Below are 13,494 nucleotides of genomic sequence, written 5' to 3'. Positions count from 1 at the left end.
TGAGTTGCCCACTGCAATCTCACCGGAAGGAGGGTGGAAGAGGGTTTCTGGATGGAGACCCCGCCCGACAGAATCCTCTTCTCTACTGCCGGGCTCGCTCTTTTACGGGGCAGTTATTGATGAAGTGCCCAGAACCTCCGCAATAGAGGCATAATCCCCGGGATCTCCTTCTCTCCCTCTCCTCCCGGGAGAGCCGGGCTCGACCCACCTGCATGGGCTCCGGATCGTTGGCGGGGCTGACCGCATCACGACCACTAGTTTGGTGGAAACCATAATCTCTGGGAATCGGACTGGAACGATTGCGCTGCTCCAGACGATGCAGGCGAGCGTCCACTTGCAGGGCCAAGTCAATCAATCCGTTGAGACTTACGGGAAGATCCAGGGAGTAAATCTCGCGTTGGATGCGGTCAGCCAGCCCATGCAGGAAGACATCCCACTGCGCCTCCTCGTTCCAGCGGCACTCTGCGGCAAGGGTACGAAACTGGATGGAATAATCAGCAACAGATCCTTCTCCCTGAGTGAGGTCCACGAGCCGACGAGACGCTTCTCTCCCTGTGACAGCTCGGTCGAATACCCTCCTCATCTCTTCCGAGAGTGCCGCGAACGAGGAACAGCATGTTCGTTGGTTCTCCCACACCGCCGTCCCCCACAAAGCCGCACGTCCAGACAGCAGAGTGAGTACGAACGCCACTCTAGACTGTTCCGTACTAAATGTCTGAGGCTGTAGGGCAAAAAACATGGAGCATTTAGTCAAAAAGGCTCTGCAGTGGTTAGGCTCACCCGAATAATTCTCCGGCGTCGGTAAACGGGGCTCGTGTGGACGGTTAGGTGCGGGAGGAGCGGGGGGTGGGGGCGGCGGTGGGTTGGGCGCAGTGGGTATGGCCAGTTGTTGAATTTGCTGGGTGAGCCCAGACACCTGCGCTACCAACGCCTGGACAGCCCGGCTTGTGGTGGTGAGATTCTCCTCCTGCCGATCCATCCGGGCCGTGTTGTGAGCGAGATAATCCGTGAGTTCGGACGTACCTGCTGCCTCCATAGCGGTCAGATCGTTCTGTTACGGGAAGTGAACAGAGGAGACAAATGCAAGTAAAACTGGGCTTTATTGAACAAACAGATAAGCCAGCCTCAGAACGTGGAGAAATAAGACAGGAACAAAGTCTCAGTCCGATGAAGTCGAACTCACGAACTCACAGACCCAAAAGGATTCAGTGCAGGAACAGATGCGTTGGCAGCGCAGGCTTGCGTGGACAACTCAGCGAAGCACGGTCAGTGTGTGTGGCAAATCCTCCGTGAAGACGAGACAAGAGACGATGAGACGAACCGGACATCCACGAAGAACAGACTGGGACCCAAGGAACAGGAACAGGCAATACACATCCACAAAACAACGATCTGACAAACACAAGACGCATGAGGTGAGTATAAATAGGCACTGGAAATGAGTATCACCTGTCGCTGATCTCCAGGAGGATAATCAGCGACCACGCCCACACACGTGCACACACACAAACATAATTACAGCGCAAGGAACAGTCAGTGAATTCCTCAACCGTGACACGTCCACCTGAAGTAAGGCAGATCAATAATATTGTTGAATATTAAATGTCCCCAACTAAGCAAGCCAAAAGGCAAGGCAAGAAACCAAACCTCCATCAGGAGACAGAATGGAGAAAAAAACCTTGGGAGAACCCAGGCTCAGTCGGGGGCCAGTTCTCCTCTGGCCAACAGTGTATGATTATGATTCAGACAACATTACAGGTCAGAAGTTAGTTAGGATCAAAACATTCACAATATTTATCCAGTTCCATCTGGTTGGAGTCATTATCTCATCTTGTAATGTTGTTGGAGTCATCACGCCGGTATGGAGATGAGTTTGTAGAGGTGTCCATGAGGCCTTCCCAGGGCTGATAAGGCTGGCACTTCAGGGATGTGTTGTGGTCGTGTCCAGGCGCAGGTTCACCGTCTGATCTGGATACGGCTTCAGTAAACCTTGGAATAAATGGAAAGACTAACATTAGCGTAGATGCCATTCTTCTTTTGATGTAACGAGTACATCGGGTGTTATAGGAATTGTTCCCGGTTCAGGCTGACCTAATCTATGCAGCCTAACAATCATTTAACTGATTTGAATAATAGAAATGTATAATGTTCTATGTGAATGCCAGGTAAGAGTGTGTCTGCTTCCCGGACAATGTTAGGAAGACTGTTCCAAAGTTTTGGTGCTAAATAGGATAAGGATCTACCGCCAGCAGTCGATTTTGATATTCTAGGTATTATCAACTGGCAAGAATTTTGAGATCGCAATAGACGTGAAGGACTATAATGTGTTAAGAGCTCGCATACACATCACTTCTATAATTCAATGTTAGGCTGCATAGATTAAGTCAGTCGGAACCGGGAACACTTCCCATAAATCCTGATGTACTTGTTACATCATAAGATGAATGGCGTCTACGCTAATTTTAGTCTCTCTGTTTATCCTGAGGTTTACCGTAGTCCGCCGACTCCGAGCCGTATCCGGATCTGATGTAGGACCTGCGCCTGGACACAACGACAACGCAGTCCTGAAGTGTCAACTAGTCTCTCCCCTGTGAAGGCCTCCTTATCTTTACCTCTGTACAGATAAAATGTTGTCAAAATAATTCCAGTTCACATGGCTACGCGGAAGCGACAAAAAATTCTGTATTATGAATTTTTAAGGCCAGACAAGTAATTTGGTGAGGTCAATTTGTAAAGAAAGACAGATTTGCGTTGTTAGTTTAGGCAGAGATGATAAAGCTTTTCAAAAATTTTCAACGCTTGCACCTTGGAACCCGTTTCAAGGTTTGCGCTCTCGAGCCGCCAGGCGCTGTTGTTGTGCAGATGAGCGGCCGGAGCGCGTTAAGGGTTTTGTGTTAGAATGGTGTCGTGTTAGCGGCCCATAAGTTAATATCTAATGATCTTTGCAACGGAAGTGAATCAATCAAAACTAACTTTAGCTGGACAATAAGCTTGCTACGATAGTTGGTTTTACCGGTGTTCAGAAGCAACATTTGGTGTAAATGCAACATTTTGTCTGAAAAGCGGAATATTTGGTGTCAAAGCGAAATAAATTATTGTATTGAAATAGCTCCGATTTAAGCGAATTTGTCATAGCACTGTTTTGTTGTGTTTTTGAGTAAGAATATAGGCTAATTAACTCCCCATTCAAGCAATCCGCCCCGAATTGGCGCTAGTTTGAAAGTGAAACTAGAATTTATTTTTTAATTCTGATAGATGAATAATTGTTGGTGTAGAAAGCAAACAAAGTGTTTCTAGATTTAAAGGGCTTGCAAAGAAAAAGAAAGGAGAGAAAACCACTGTTTGCATGAATACCCTGTTTAAGGTGACATGGCTATTTACTGTCATGGAGAGCTTAAATCTCTCTATGGTACAGTGAATGACTGCTGTTATTGTGGCACAGTGAGCGCAGAGCGCCATGGCACTGTTCCCTCACCGTGGTGCCATGATGTCAGTGGCACTCAGTGCTTTGAAATGTGCACAAGCACGCAATGTCTGTGTGTTGTCATTTTGTCTAAAAGTTGTGCTCTGTCATTATTTGGAACCAACAGTGTTCGCCTACTACAGTAATGAGATGATTAGTGATAGTTGGGTAAAGCAGTTTCCACCCACAACGCCCCAAACACAGCCCTTTCCCTGAACTCTAATTACATAATGTTTGTCTTTCGGCTGAAAAAGTCAGTCATCTGCCGTCAGTCGCCACAACAAGTTACCCTGGACTGCAGAGGAAATGGTCCACTGTGTATGTCTGTGTGTGGACAAAAGTGTTCTTTGTGTGCAGGAGAGTAGAATGGGCTGATGTGTCTGACGCTGAACTGCCTGTTCCTCGCTGTAGGTGGAGGTTTGGTGGCCATGTGAATCAGAATGATTCAGGTCAAGGCGCCTGGTGGCATTCCTAAGCTTCCCACTGACTGGTGACTTGGCACAGACTCCGCCCATCGACGACTGTCAAGTCAAGTCACCTTCATTTAAATAGCGCTTTTAACAATATAGATTGTTTCAAAGCAGCTTTACAGTGATAATAGGAAATTAAAGTAACAGAGATTGTTTTGGCTCTAGAATAAAGTTATTGTCCAGCTAAAGTTAGTTTTTGTTTGCTTCACTTCCGTTGCAAAGATCATTAGTTATTAACTTAGGAGCCGCTAACACGACACCGTTCTAACAGAAAACCCTTAACTGTTAGGGTTCTGTTAAATCCTGCCCGCTCATCCGCACAGTGCCTGGTGGCTCGAGAACGCAAACCTTGAAACAGGTTCCAAGGTGCAAGCGTTGAATTGTTTTGAAAAACTTTGTCATCCCCGCGTAAACTTAAAAAAACGTAAACCTGTGAAAAAGCTGACGGCGTGCACGTGTATTACGTGTTCAGTCTATAGTTATGCGCGTTTGAATATGTGCGCAGGCGTGTAGTCTTTCTTTACAAATTGACCTCAACAAATTACTTGCCTGGCCACCGCCCGCCTGCTGCGTCATGTCTGACATCATTGAAACACATACAGTACACCGTTATGACAGCCTACACAGTGATGTCTTGGAGTGCCTCCCTTTAAAGGCACACTATGTAATCTTTCGCCTCTAGAGGTTGTTTATTCAAAACAAAGGCGTAGCTTGATGACTCCTCTACAGCCGGTGGAGAATACAACGGACTCGGGCAGAAATCATATTCATGGATGACCAGTAATGTATTAAAGGGGTCATATAATGGTACATGCATCTTGTTCCGGGTCCGACTCCGGTTCAAACTGATACGGTTGCACAGATGTGTCCTCCTCAGAGACTCCCGCTGCCATTCTCTCTCCAAAATATAGTCTCAGCCTCAGACGTTACGCCCACGGAACGTTGGCTAAACGTCTGATGCATATGGTACACTTAACTGGAAACACTTCAGGAATGTCGAAGTCGTCATCTGATTGGTTGAATTTTATCGAATTTCCGGGGGGGGGCGCGAGTGTCGCGTTTATTTTCGGTCCGCCGGGAAACAAAGCGCAGACGTGTGATTGCGGAAGAAAAACTGTTGTGTTTACATGAGTGACAATGAGCATTTATCAAAATCAGCTGAACGTAGGATTCTCAAAAGTATGCGAGGTTCACGGCATAGACTCTTGAAGTTTTCTTCTCCTTCTTTGATCTTCTATGCTGACTGACTTGTTGCACGCCGGTCTGTTGTTGTGGGGACATTTCCACGCCCCGAAACGTGACGCTGAACGAAACGAACTGTAATTGGTTGTTTGACATGTCGGTCAAACGGCCTTATGGGCGGGCCTTGGCCAAAGAAAGCTGCTATGAGTTCCAGACCTTCAGCCGTCAGTCTGAAGGTCTGGCTACGCGAGACTATCCAAAATATAACCTCAACTGTTTTCAAGGCAACAATCCACGTGTCTTGTGTCAAAACGCTCCACAGAACAGAGAGACGGGTTGAGAAAAGCTCATTATCATTTAAAGACACATGCACTTAAACGCCGTGCTGAAAACAGAGCTCTGGTAAAATTAGTGTTTTCTTACAATACTAATGAGAATTTTTAATTAAAGTATATTACAAACTTTTCATTTAGTCCCTAAAGGATTAAATTAACTTGTATGAAAATGGCATTATATGACCCCTTTAAAGATTTATTAACGTTACGAAAGCCGTTGGAGCGAAACGAGGCCGCTGGAGCGATTCCTAATGAGAGACGAGCGTGACACGGATCGAGAACAGTTGAGCTTTCATTACGCCACTTCCGCTTCTTCCGGTCATGCGTATGTGGGATAAGGCATCGCTGTGTTATCATATTAGATACATTTGAGTGTTTAAGTTGTTATAATGTTACTCTGTGTGTTTGCTCGACGGCTACTATATGAGACACTTGTTGCACACTGCAGTGAGCTAGATCGATATTAGGCATGGGAAATATTGTACTCACGGTAAATCAAGAAAACGAGATTTGTGTTGAGCTGTATAACAATTCGTTTTCTAATAAAACACATTATATATTAAAGCGTCTTTGGTGTTTCCATGGTTTCTACTAAATAAAACCAGAAATCGAGGGTAACGCGGTATGATGTCATTGATATTCCTGGTTAAAACTGCTTATTTCTCTGGATTTAAACTTTCTTAGAAAGATTTGGGATAATGTAAGTACACAAATCAACAAAATATATAACATTGTTATAGTGGTTTTTGGATATTTTGATATAGTGTGCCTTTTTTTATATATGATTTATTGATTTTTTTTAGTGTGCCTTTAATTCATGTGTTATGGATACAACATTCACAGGTCATAGCTAGATGGCTATTTTTGTATATATTTGACATAAGTCATACTGTGATGTCTATAGTGCCTTAAAAGGATAGTTCACCCAAAAATTCTGTCATAATTTACTCACCTTCATGTCATTCCAAACCCATAATACTTTCGTTCATTTTCAGAACACAAAGGGAGATATTTTTTCTGAAATCGAAGAGATTGCTGTCCCTCCATTGACAGCTAGCTACCACTTTGATGCTTCAAGAAGTTCGTAAAGAGATCGTAAAACTAATTCATATGAATTGAGCGGTTTAGTCCAAATTTTCGGAAGAGACATGAGCGCTTTATATGATAATCCGATTTAATTTAAGCCTTTATTCACATATTAACATTTACATTTACATTTAATGCGAAACAATTAGTTCATGCGTTCATGACCTCAAGGCTAGATTATTATAATGCTCTACTGGGTGGCTGCCCTGTATGCTTAATACACAAACTACAGCTAGTTTAAAACGGAGCAGCTCGAGTTCTTACCAGAACCATGAAGTATGACCATATTAGCCCAGTTCTGTCAACACTGCATTGGCTCCCTATTAAACATCGAATACATTTTAAAATATTGCCGATTAACTACAAAGCACTAAAAGGTTTAGCTCCGCAGTACTTGAGCGAGCTTTTAAAGCATTATAGTCGTTCACGACGTCTATTGCGTTCTCATGGGTTCCCGTTTTTGAAGTTTGCGTAGAGAGAACTTAAGAGTTTTCTGAGTCGTGTTAGCGGGCCCTAAGTTAATAACTAATGATCGTTGCAACGGAGGTGAATCGATCAAAGCTGACTTTAGCTGGAATTAACTTTATTCTGGAGCTGCTGTAGAACCAGAACAATCTCTGTTACTTTAATTTCCTATTATCACTGTAAAGCCGCTTTGGAACAATCCTTTGTTAAAAGCGCTATATAAATGAAGATGACCCACAGACCTAGTTATTTGCTGTCATTGCTGAAGAGTTACTGTCGTTACAATATCTCCACAAAGATGTTGCAAATTAATATTTTTTTCAGACACCTATTAGAACTGCCAGACCTGTGAATATAGTGAAGTAATTTTTGCTGTGCATAAAACAACTTCTCGTCCTCAGAGTGGATATTTCTCTAATCTCGCTTGCCAGTGACACAGAAAACTAATGCATGCAAGGTCTGAGATCGGTGAAATGAAATTGTCTTCCGCTCCAGATATACACTTTTCAAAATAATGTTTTTTTTTTTAAATTGCAACATTAACATAACTGTAATTTGAATGTAACTTTTTTGTAAAAAATATAAAGCAAAACATAAATGTGCATTTTTTTTTTTAAACAACTTGTATTTCCATTGTCGACAGCAGCAGTATTTAGTCGACTAGTCTCGCACATCATTTTTGAAATCATATGCATTTTTATTTTTTAGCCATGTCTGTTTGGTGCATCACAAAAAGTAAAATAATGGATGCTGAGTGGTGTGTAGGGTAATGGTGTGAATTCTTTGTTGAAAGACCCTGCTTGGGGTCTTTGTGTCAGTGCTAGATAACGAGTGATATTGAGAATGGCGTACAATGCCACGTTTCTGCAGGTGTGTGTAACCAAGTCTAGTTCTCACACATACATTTTCAGGGATTATAGTCTCGCCAGCAAATTCCCAAATTTTCATCCAAAGTAATTAATTTATCTATAAATGACCTACCTAAACCTGCATATGGCTTCTGTTGGGTCCTAATCCGAGATCAGATGCCTTCTGAAAACAGTCCAAGAGTCTGTCTTTGAAAGAGTTAAAATAATATCAGCAAATGTTCCTGAATTTACTTTGTTTAAAAACACATTTGGACGATTTTCTCTGTTTTTGTCGCATACCCTGTTTAGCCAAGCAGTATGTAACAAAATTGTAAAAGATAACAGCTCTATTTTTTTTTTTGGTGGCAAAATATGGCAAAAGTTTTGATTTGGCAAAACTTTACACTCTGATTTGGCCTGATAGATACTGTATGTTTTTGTATGTTTACTTTTGCTTTTTGTCCCTAATAACATATTTCCAGGCTATGGTAAAGACAGCTGAATGGTGTCTCTGTGGGATAATTACAGCACATTCAAATGAACTTTAAATGCTGTGAGCCATTTAATGCTGTGCTTATTCCCGCCTCAGCTGTATGTGGGTGTGTAAGTGTATTCATACAGATTGGCGTCAGAGTACAATCAGCAGTGTGCAGGAGTGATACTATCAGCTCAGGCTTTTTCATAAGAGTTGACAGTACATTGTACATATTTGAAATGTATGCAGCAATGAAGAAAACTTGAGGCTGGTGACTAGGGCTGGGTTGAAAATATTGATTTCTCGATTTCAATCACATTCTTTTAACAAATTAGATTATGGAATAGAATAGTTCCTGGCACGACAGGTGCATTAGAGCTACAATTAGCATCAAGCTTCATAACACATTTAAAATATATTACACTTTTACTCAAAACTCACTTTAAACCACCAATGAATGTTTGTGTTAATTTCCGATCGCGATCTAATGTGGATTTTAGTCATATAATGATGTTGAAATATGTTATATCATAATTGCGCGATTCGCTTATATATGTACAGTACACAATATTAATCTTTTACATTAGAATCATTTTATTTTTAATATTTGGCTAGTTTGTTTGCTGCTGCGCGTCCCTGTGTGTGTAATAAGCAGAGTGTACGCGTGCTGTGGACACGCCTATAGGCGCATATTACTAATGCACCCTTTAAATGACAAAACATATATTGCGTCATTGACTTTACACGAGGTTTTTGTTGGTCAATGGCGCAGTCTATTTCAGTTGCCTCAAAATAGCAAAGTGCCAACAATGCTCCTGAACACACCTCGTTTTCAGACCAGAACGGCCATGGGCGCAAATACATTTCCTATTTAAATGATGTGGCGCAGTAAGTGAAAATGATAACAGCGTTGGGCTGAAACTAGCAAGAAACACTTGCGTTGTGCTTGGCGCTGCATTGCGCCGGGTGTATGATAAGGCCCTAAGTATTGCCTTTAGAATTCGAATATAATTCGAATTTTGCTAATATCTTAGAAATAAATTCGATGTAGCTTTTCAGCCATTTTGACAGCCCTAGTGGAGATGCATGTACGGAAAATCTTCCGCTTCCCTGTTTTATAAAGAGAATTTTGCGCAGGTTCTGGGGTACACATGGTTTTATAAATCTGAATACTTTTTTGGGTGTATGCAAAATCTAGCTTTTGTTCAAATGCACTCAGGGCCTGAATTTCGTTTTGGAAAATGGGGGGGAAATCCCCCCTTAGATGATTCTCATGGGGGGGATATTTTTTGTTTGAGGGGGAGAAAGGGGGGGCATTTTCTCCAAACAAAATTATTACATTTATCTTACCTAAATGTTTGCACTCATTGCATTTTTACAATGGGGTAATATTGTTGTTAAGAATTTACACATCACAAGGAAGCTTGATTTAAATTGTTTAATTAAATTGAAAAAAGTAGCACAAATAAATACAATAGAATAAAGATACAAATAAAGACAATTAAAGAGAAAAGTTTTTGAATAGGTCTAACACTAGTATTCATATACAGATCCTGAATAAAGTAATCAAATGGAAAATAACACTGGGTAGTATTTTAGTCCTGAATAAATTAAATACATAGGCTATTAATCCTGATTCCTTTAACTTAAAGCTATCTTTTGTTGTTTTGACAACAAAATTAATGACACACACATATGGCTGCCGTCACTTTAAGAGCTAGTGCACGGATCCTGTGTTCATTATACTGGCATGCGTTTTATGCTTATTAAAGACAAAACCGACTATATTTAGAGTATAGCCTACTCACAAAGACCGAAATTGACCATTTTGCGTGTTAAAGCAATATAATCCACGAAAAATAGTTACTAGCCAGCTGTTTTTGAGGCGGATTTTCTATGAATGTGCGCATAGAAAATAATCTCAGAGAGCGTGCGAGCACTGATTAGTTTAAATCGCTTGAATGTTTAAACTGGTTAGACTTAAAAAGACTTCAGTCACGATGCACTGCTGGCCCGATTGTGCAAGTGAATATTCCGTCATGTCCCGACCTTACAGTCTATGGTCCCGACTCCTAAACGCGAGTGTGTATTATCGCCGCAGCGCTTGATGCCTGCCTTGCACAACACATTATGAGAAGAGATAGAAGACGCGCGGCACCGCTGAACACTCACGCTGTTTGTGAAATTGCGTCTGGAAGATAGTTGTTAAAAGAATGATTTGATTTTATTATCTGTGTGGATTACGATTGCGGGAATTTCCCGCATTATAAATGGGAGACCTGCGGGAATGATTAGAATTATGCGCAATACCCGCAATCCCGCGCCGAAATTCGAGCCCTGCACACTTTTAGGATGAAATCTACGGAAAGTTTTGAGGCCCCTGGCTTGGTGTCCCCAGCCCTAGTACTGACTGCTGACTTCTAGAGAAAGAGCTGTAGAGTTGTTACAGTTTCACTGAATAAATATTGTCTGCAGTTGTACTTAGTTTTTTTTAATCAAATTTATTTCATAAATAATTCAACCAGATCTGTCAAGGTGGTGCTACCAATTTGCCTAACTGATAAGCGCCGTCATTTGTTGCATATTAGACACATTAAATGGCAAATGCACCAAAAGCGGGACGAAGCAGTGCTATTCGTTTCAACCGCACCACGCGGACCATTTATCAGGTAGGCCCAAAAGACAGTGCTGTATCAGTCACACACACAGTCAAAAGTGAGCGAATGCGTTGGTTTACTCGCTGATCGGTCTCGATCATGCAAATACTAAGCATCACTGTGTGATCCAGTGAGAAGCGTTGGTACAAGCTAGAAAATGTCTTGGTGATTTAAACTAGTTTAAGGCCTGATTAAACGGTGCTGACATTCTCAACAAAACTGACGCTGAAAACGGGAGAAACATTGTGCCACAACTATCCAGTTTGAAGGCTTTTCAATCCACAAATCACCAACATTTACCATGGATTTACTGTAATTACACAAAGTTCACTAACTGTAACCATGGTGGCAGAAATGTGTGATCAAATTTTATTATATTAATTATGTAGACGTATTAAAGGAGCAATAAAATATATAATATTAGTATTTTCTGTTAAGCTGTAGCAGTTTTTGTGCATTTATACTAAATGTCTTTAGGCTACTGTTTTTCATAACAAATACCATAGAATTTACGAGGCTAGCTATGGTAATGAGGTGCTTGATGTGATGCGTTTATGATCTACAAATATATGATTCTATGGAAAACCAATGGTTAATTTCATTACAAGTAGAGTCCTAACTCAGTCAGCATTTTTTGATAAAGTGAGGTTGTTATTTTTTACAGATGTTACTGTTTTTAATGAAAAGAAATTTACATCCACATCCCAGCTCAAGCTACTGTCCGAAGTGTATTTTCAAGAGACAAACATTTATTATTATATTATTAATACCCCCTCTGCCACCCCGGTGCTGTAGAACTTTGTGGCACCAGTGCCACTGCTCTCAAATGTTAGTCTGGAGTCCTGTATTAATCCAATGTTTTTTTTTTTCAGTTGCAGTGGATCCACATGGACGGAGATGTGCACGATGGTGTGATGGACTTAGCAGCCTGTGAGGTCAGCCACTGCACAGACAGCCTGCCTGCGCGCTGTGTGTGAACCTATTGCTGTGCAACACACACACACACACACACTGCCCATAAAGCTAAAGCAACCAACAGTCTTCCTACATAGCGGACCGCTGGGTAGGTGCACTCTGGATTGTGCTCATGTCATAAAGGTGTGTTACCTGAAAATACGTTTTGTTTTCTAGGGGGAATTTTCTGTTGTAGCAATTTTGTTTTTTGAATGATAGCTGGTGTTGACCAGTTATGAGAGACCTGACATTTGCAGCAGGCACTATTGTGTGTCTATGCATGTGTGTGTTTGCATATGCATATCACTGCACTGCGCACATGCCGCACAGCTCTCTACCCTTGTCCCATCCATCATTAGCTGTACGGAGGGTCAAATGGATAACGAAGGTGAGGGCTCTGTATCTTATTACTCTGTGCACTGAAGTGCCTGGAACTCCGTCATTTGACTCTCTGCTCGCCTGTGTTATCCAGAATCAAACACCCTCCGTGTGGTCCGTAGCCTTGACCTGCCTCCTCATGTAGCCCCCCTGTAGTTGCTTCGAGATCTGTCTCTTTTACCTGATTTGGATGTACTACACTCCTCCACTGTGCAAACATACCCAAGGGTGTGCTTGTCATGTTATTCCAGGCCGTAATGGTGACTGGGTCATACAAAAAAAGACTGTAGTCGTCTGTTGCCTTTATAAACAGAAGGCAAACATGTCAGCCCCATATATCTGACTATTTAGAGATATTTTTTCTCAAAACACTCCACAAAAACGGCACTGTGCTGTTTTAGGCTGAGATAAGCCCAAAGCGCATGTGTGTGTGACTGTCTGAGTGCCCGGCATATCGTCATGGTGCAAAAGATTTGCAGTCAGTGAAAAACATCAGTCTGTGCTCTCAGCACAGTTTGCTGAGAGGAAATGATCTGAGTGTAATTACCTTACGCTTATCTACTCTGCATGGCTCCTTTCTCAGTCAAACGGCACTATAATTAGAACAGGGTTTTAAAGAGTTCATTACCGACACTTTTAGATTTTTATCTGGAGGTGGAGCAGTTCTGACATACACCTGCTGAAATGCCTTTGTGCGTGCGTGTGCATTTATGACCATATGCATGTCGCACAGTTCATGTCTCCTGGCTTGTGAGTGGAATTCTGGATCCAGAAAATCTTTTTTTAAGGATTTTGATTCTGATATACTGTGTTGGTGTACAGTGATGTAGAGTGTAAGCAAGGTGATAAACTCAATCTGTGACGTTCACACCAGCTCTGCCTCTCGATAAGAATATGTCCCTGAGCGTTTTTTTTTTTTTAGAACAGAAGGGAGGCTCGCAGAGGTTGGGGGGTTTAGCTCTCATCAGGGGAAGTGTGTCTATTTTTACCTCATAGGAAGTGTATGTCTGTGTGTGCTGAAATAGCCACGAGCGTGCTTCTTGTGGAGTGGTGTTGCGAATGCCTGGAGAGACTGAAGAGCCAAGACTGACAACTCTGGGGCTCAACTCTGGGGCTCTGCGTGGAGGTACGAGGAAGGAGCTCAGAGCATGATGTTATTTTAACCCTTCTATCTGTCACTT

At 42.1% G+C, this 13,494-nt stretch overlaps 1 protein-coding gene across 6 annotated transcripts in view; it reads left to right on the top strand.

Moving 5' to 3' along the window:
• tnk2b (tyrosine kinase, non-receptor, 2b) overlaps positions 1-13,494 on the top strand; it is a 101,867-nt gene that overhangs the window by 13,027 nt on the left and 75,346 nt on the right. For 3 of the 6 annotated variants that reach the window (XM_056264714.1, XM_056264713.1, XM_056264712.1), the window contains one exon: positions 11,854-11,916. In XM_056264714.1, coding sequence (XP_056120689.1) covers positions 11,869-11,916 — 48 coding nt within the window. In that variant the 5' untranslated portion in view covers positions 11,854-11,868. Of the gene's footprint in view, positions 1-11,853; positions 12,080-13,494 lie in introns of all 6 variants that reach the window. The other 3 variants (XM_056264719.1, XM_056264717.1, XM_056264718.1) reach the window with 2 other exon arrangements.

This window comes from Rhinichthys klamathensis, unplaced genomic scaffold (genome assembly GCF_029890125.1).
Source record: "Rhinichthys klamathensis goyatoka isolate OS25496 unplaced genomic scaffold, OSU_Roscu_1.1 h1tg000011l_1, whole genome shotgun sequence".
NCBI lineage: Eukaryota > Metazoa > Chordata > Actinopteri > Cypriniformes > Leuciscidae > Rhinichthys > Rhinichthys klamathensis.
The sequence above is the reverse complement of the archived record's forward strand: the minus strand, read 5'-3'. Positions and strand labels throughout refer to the sequence as shown.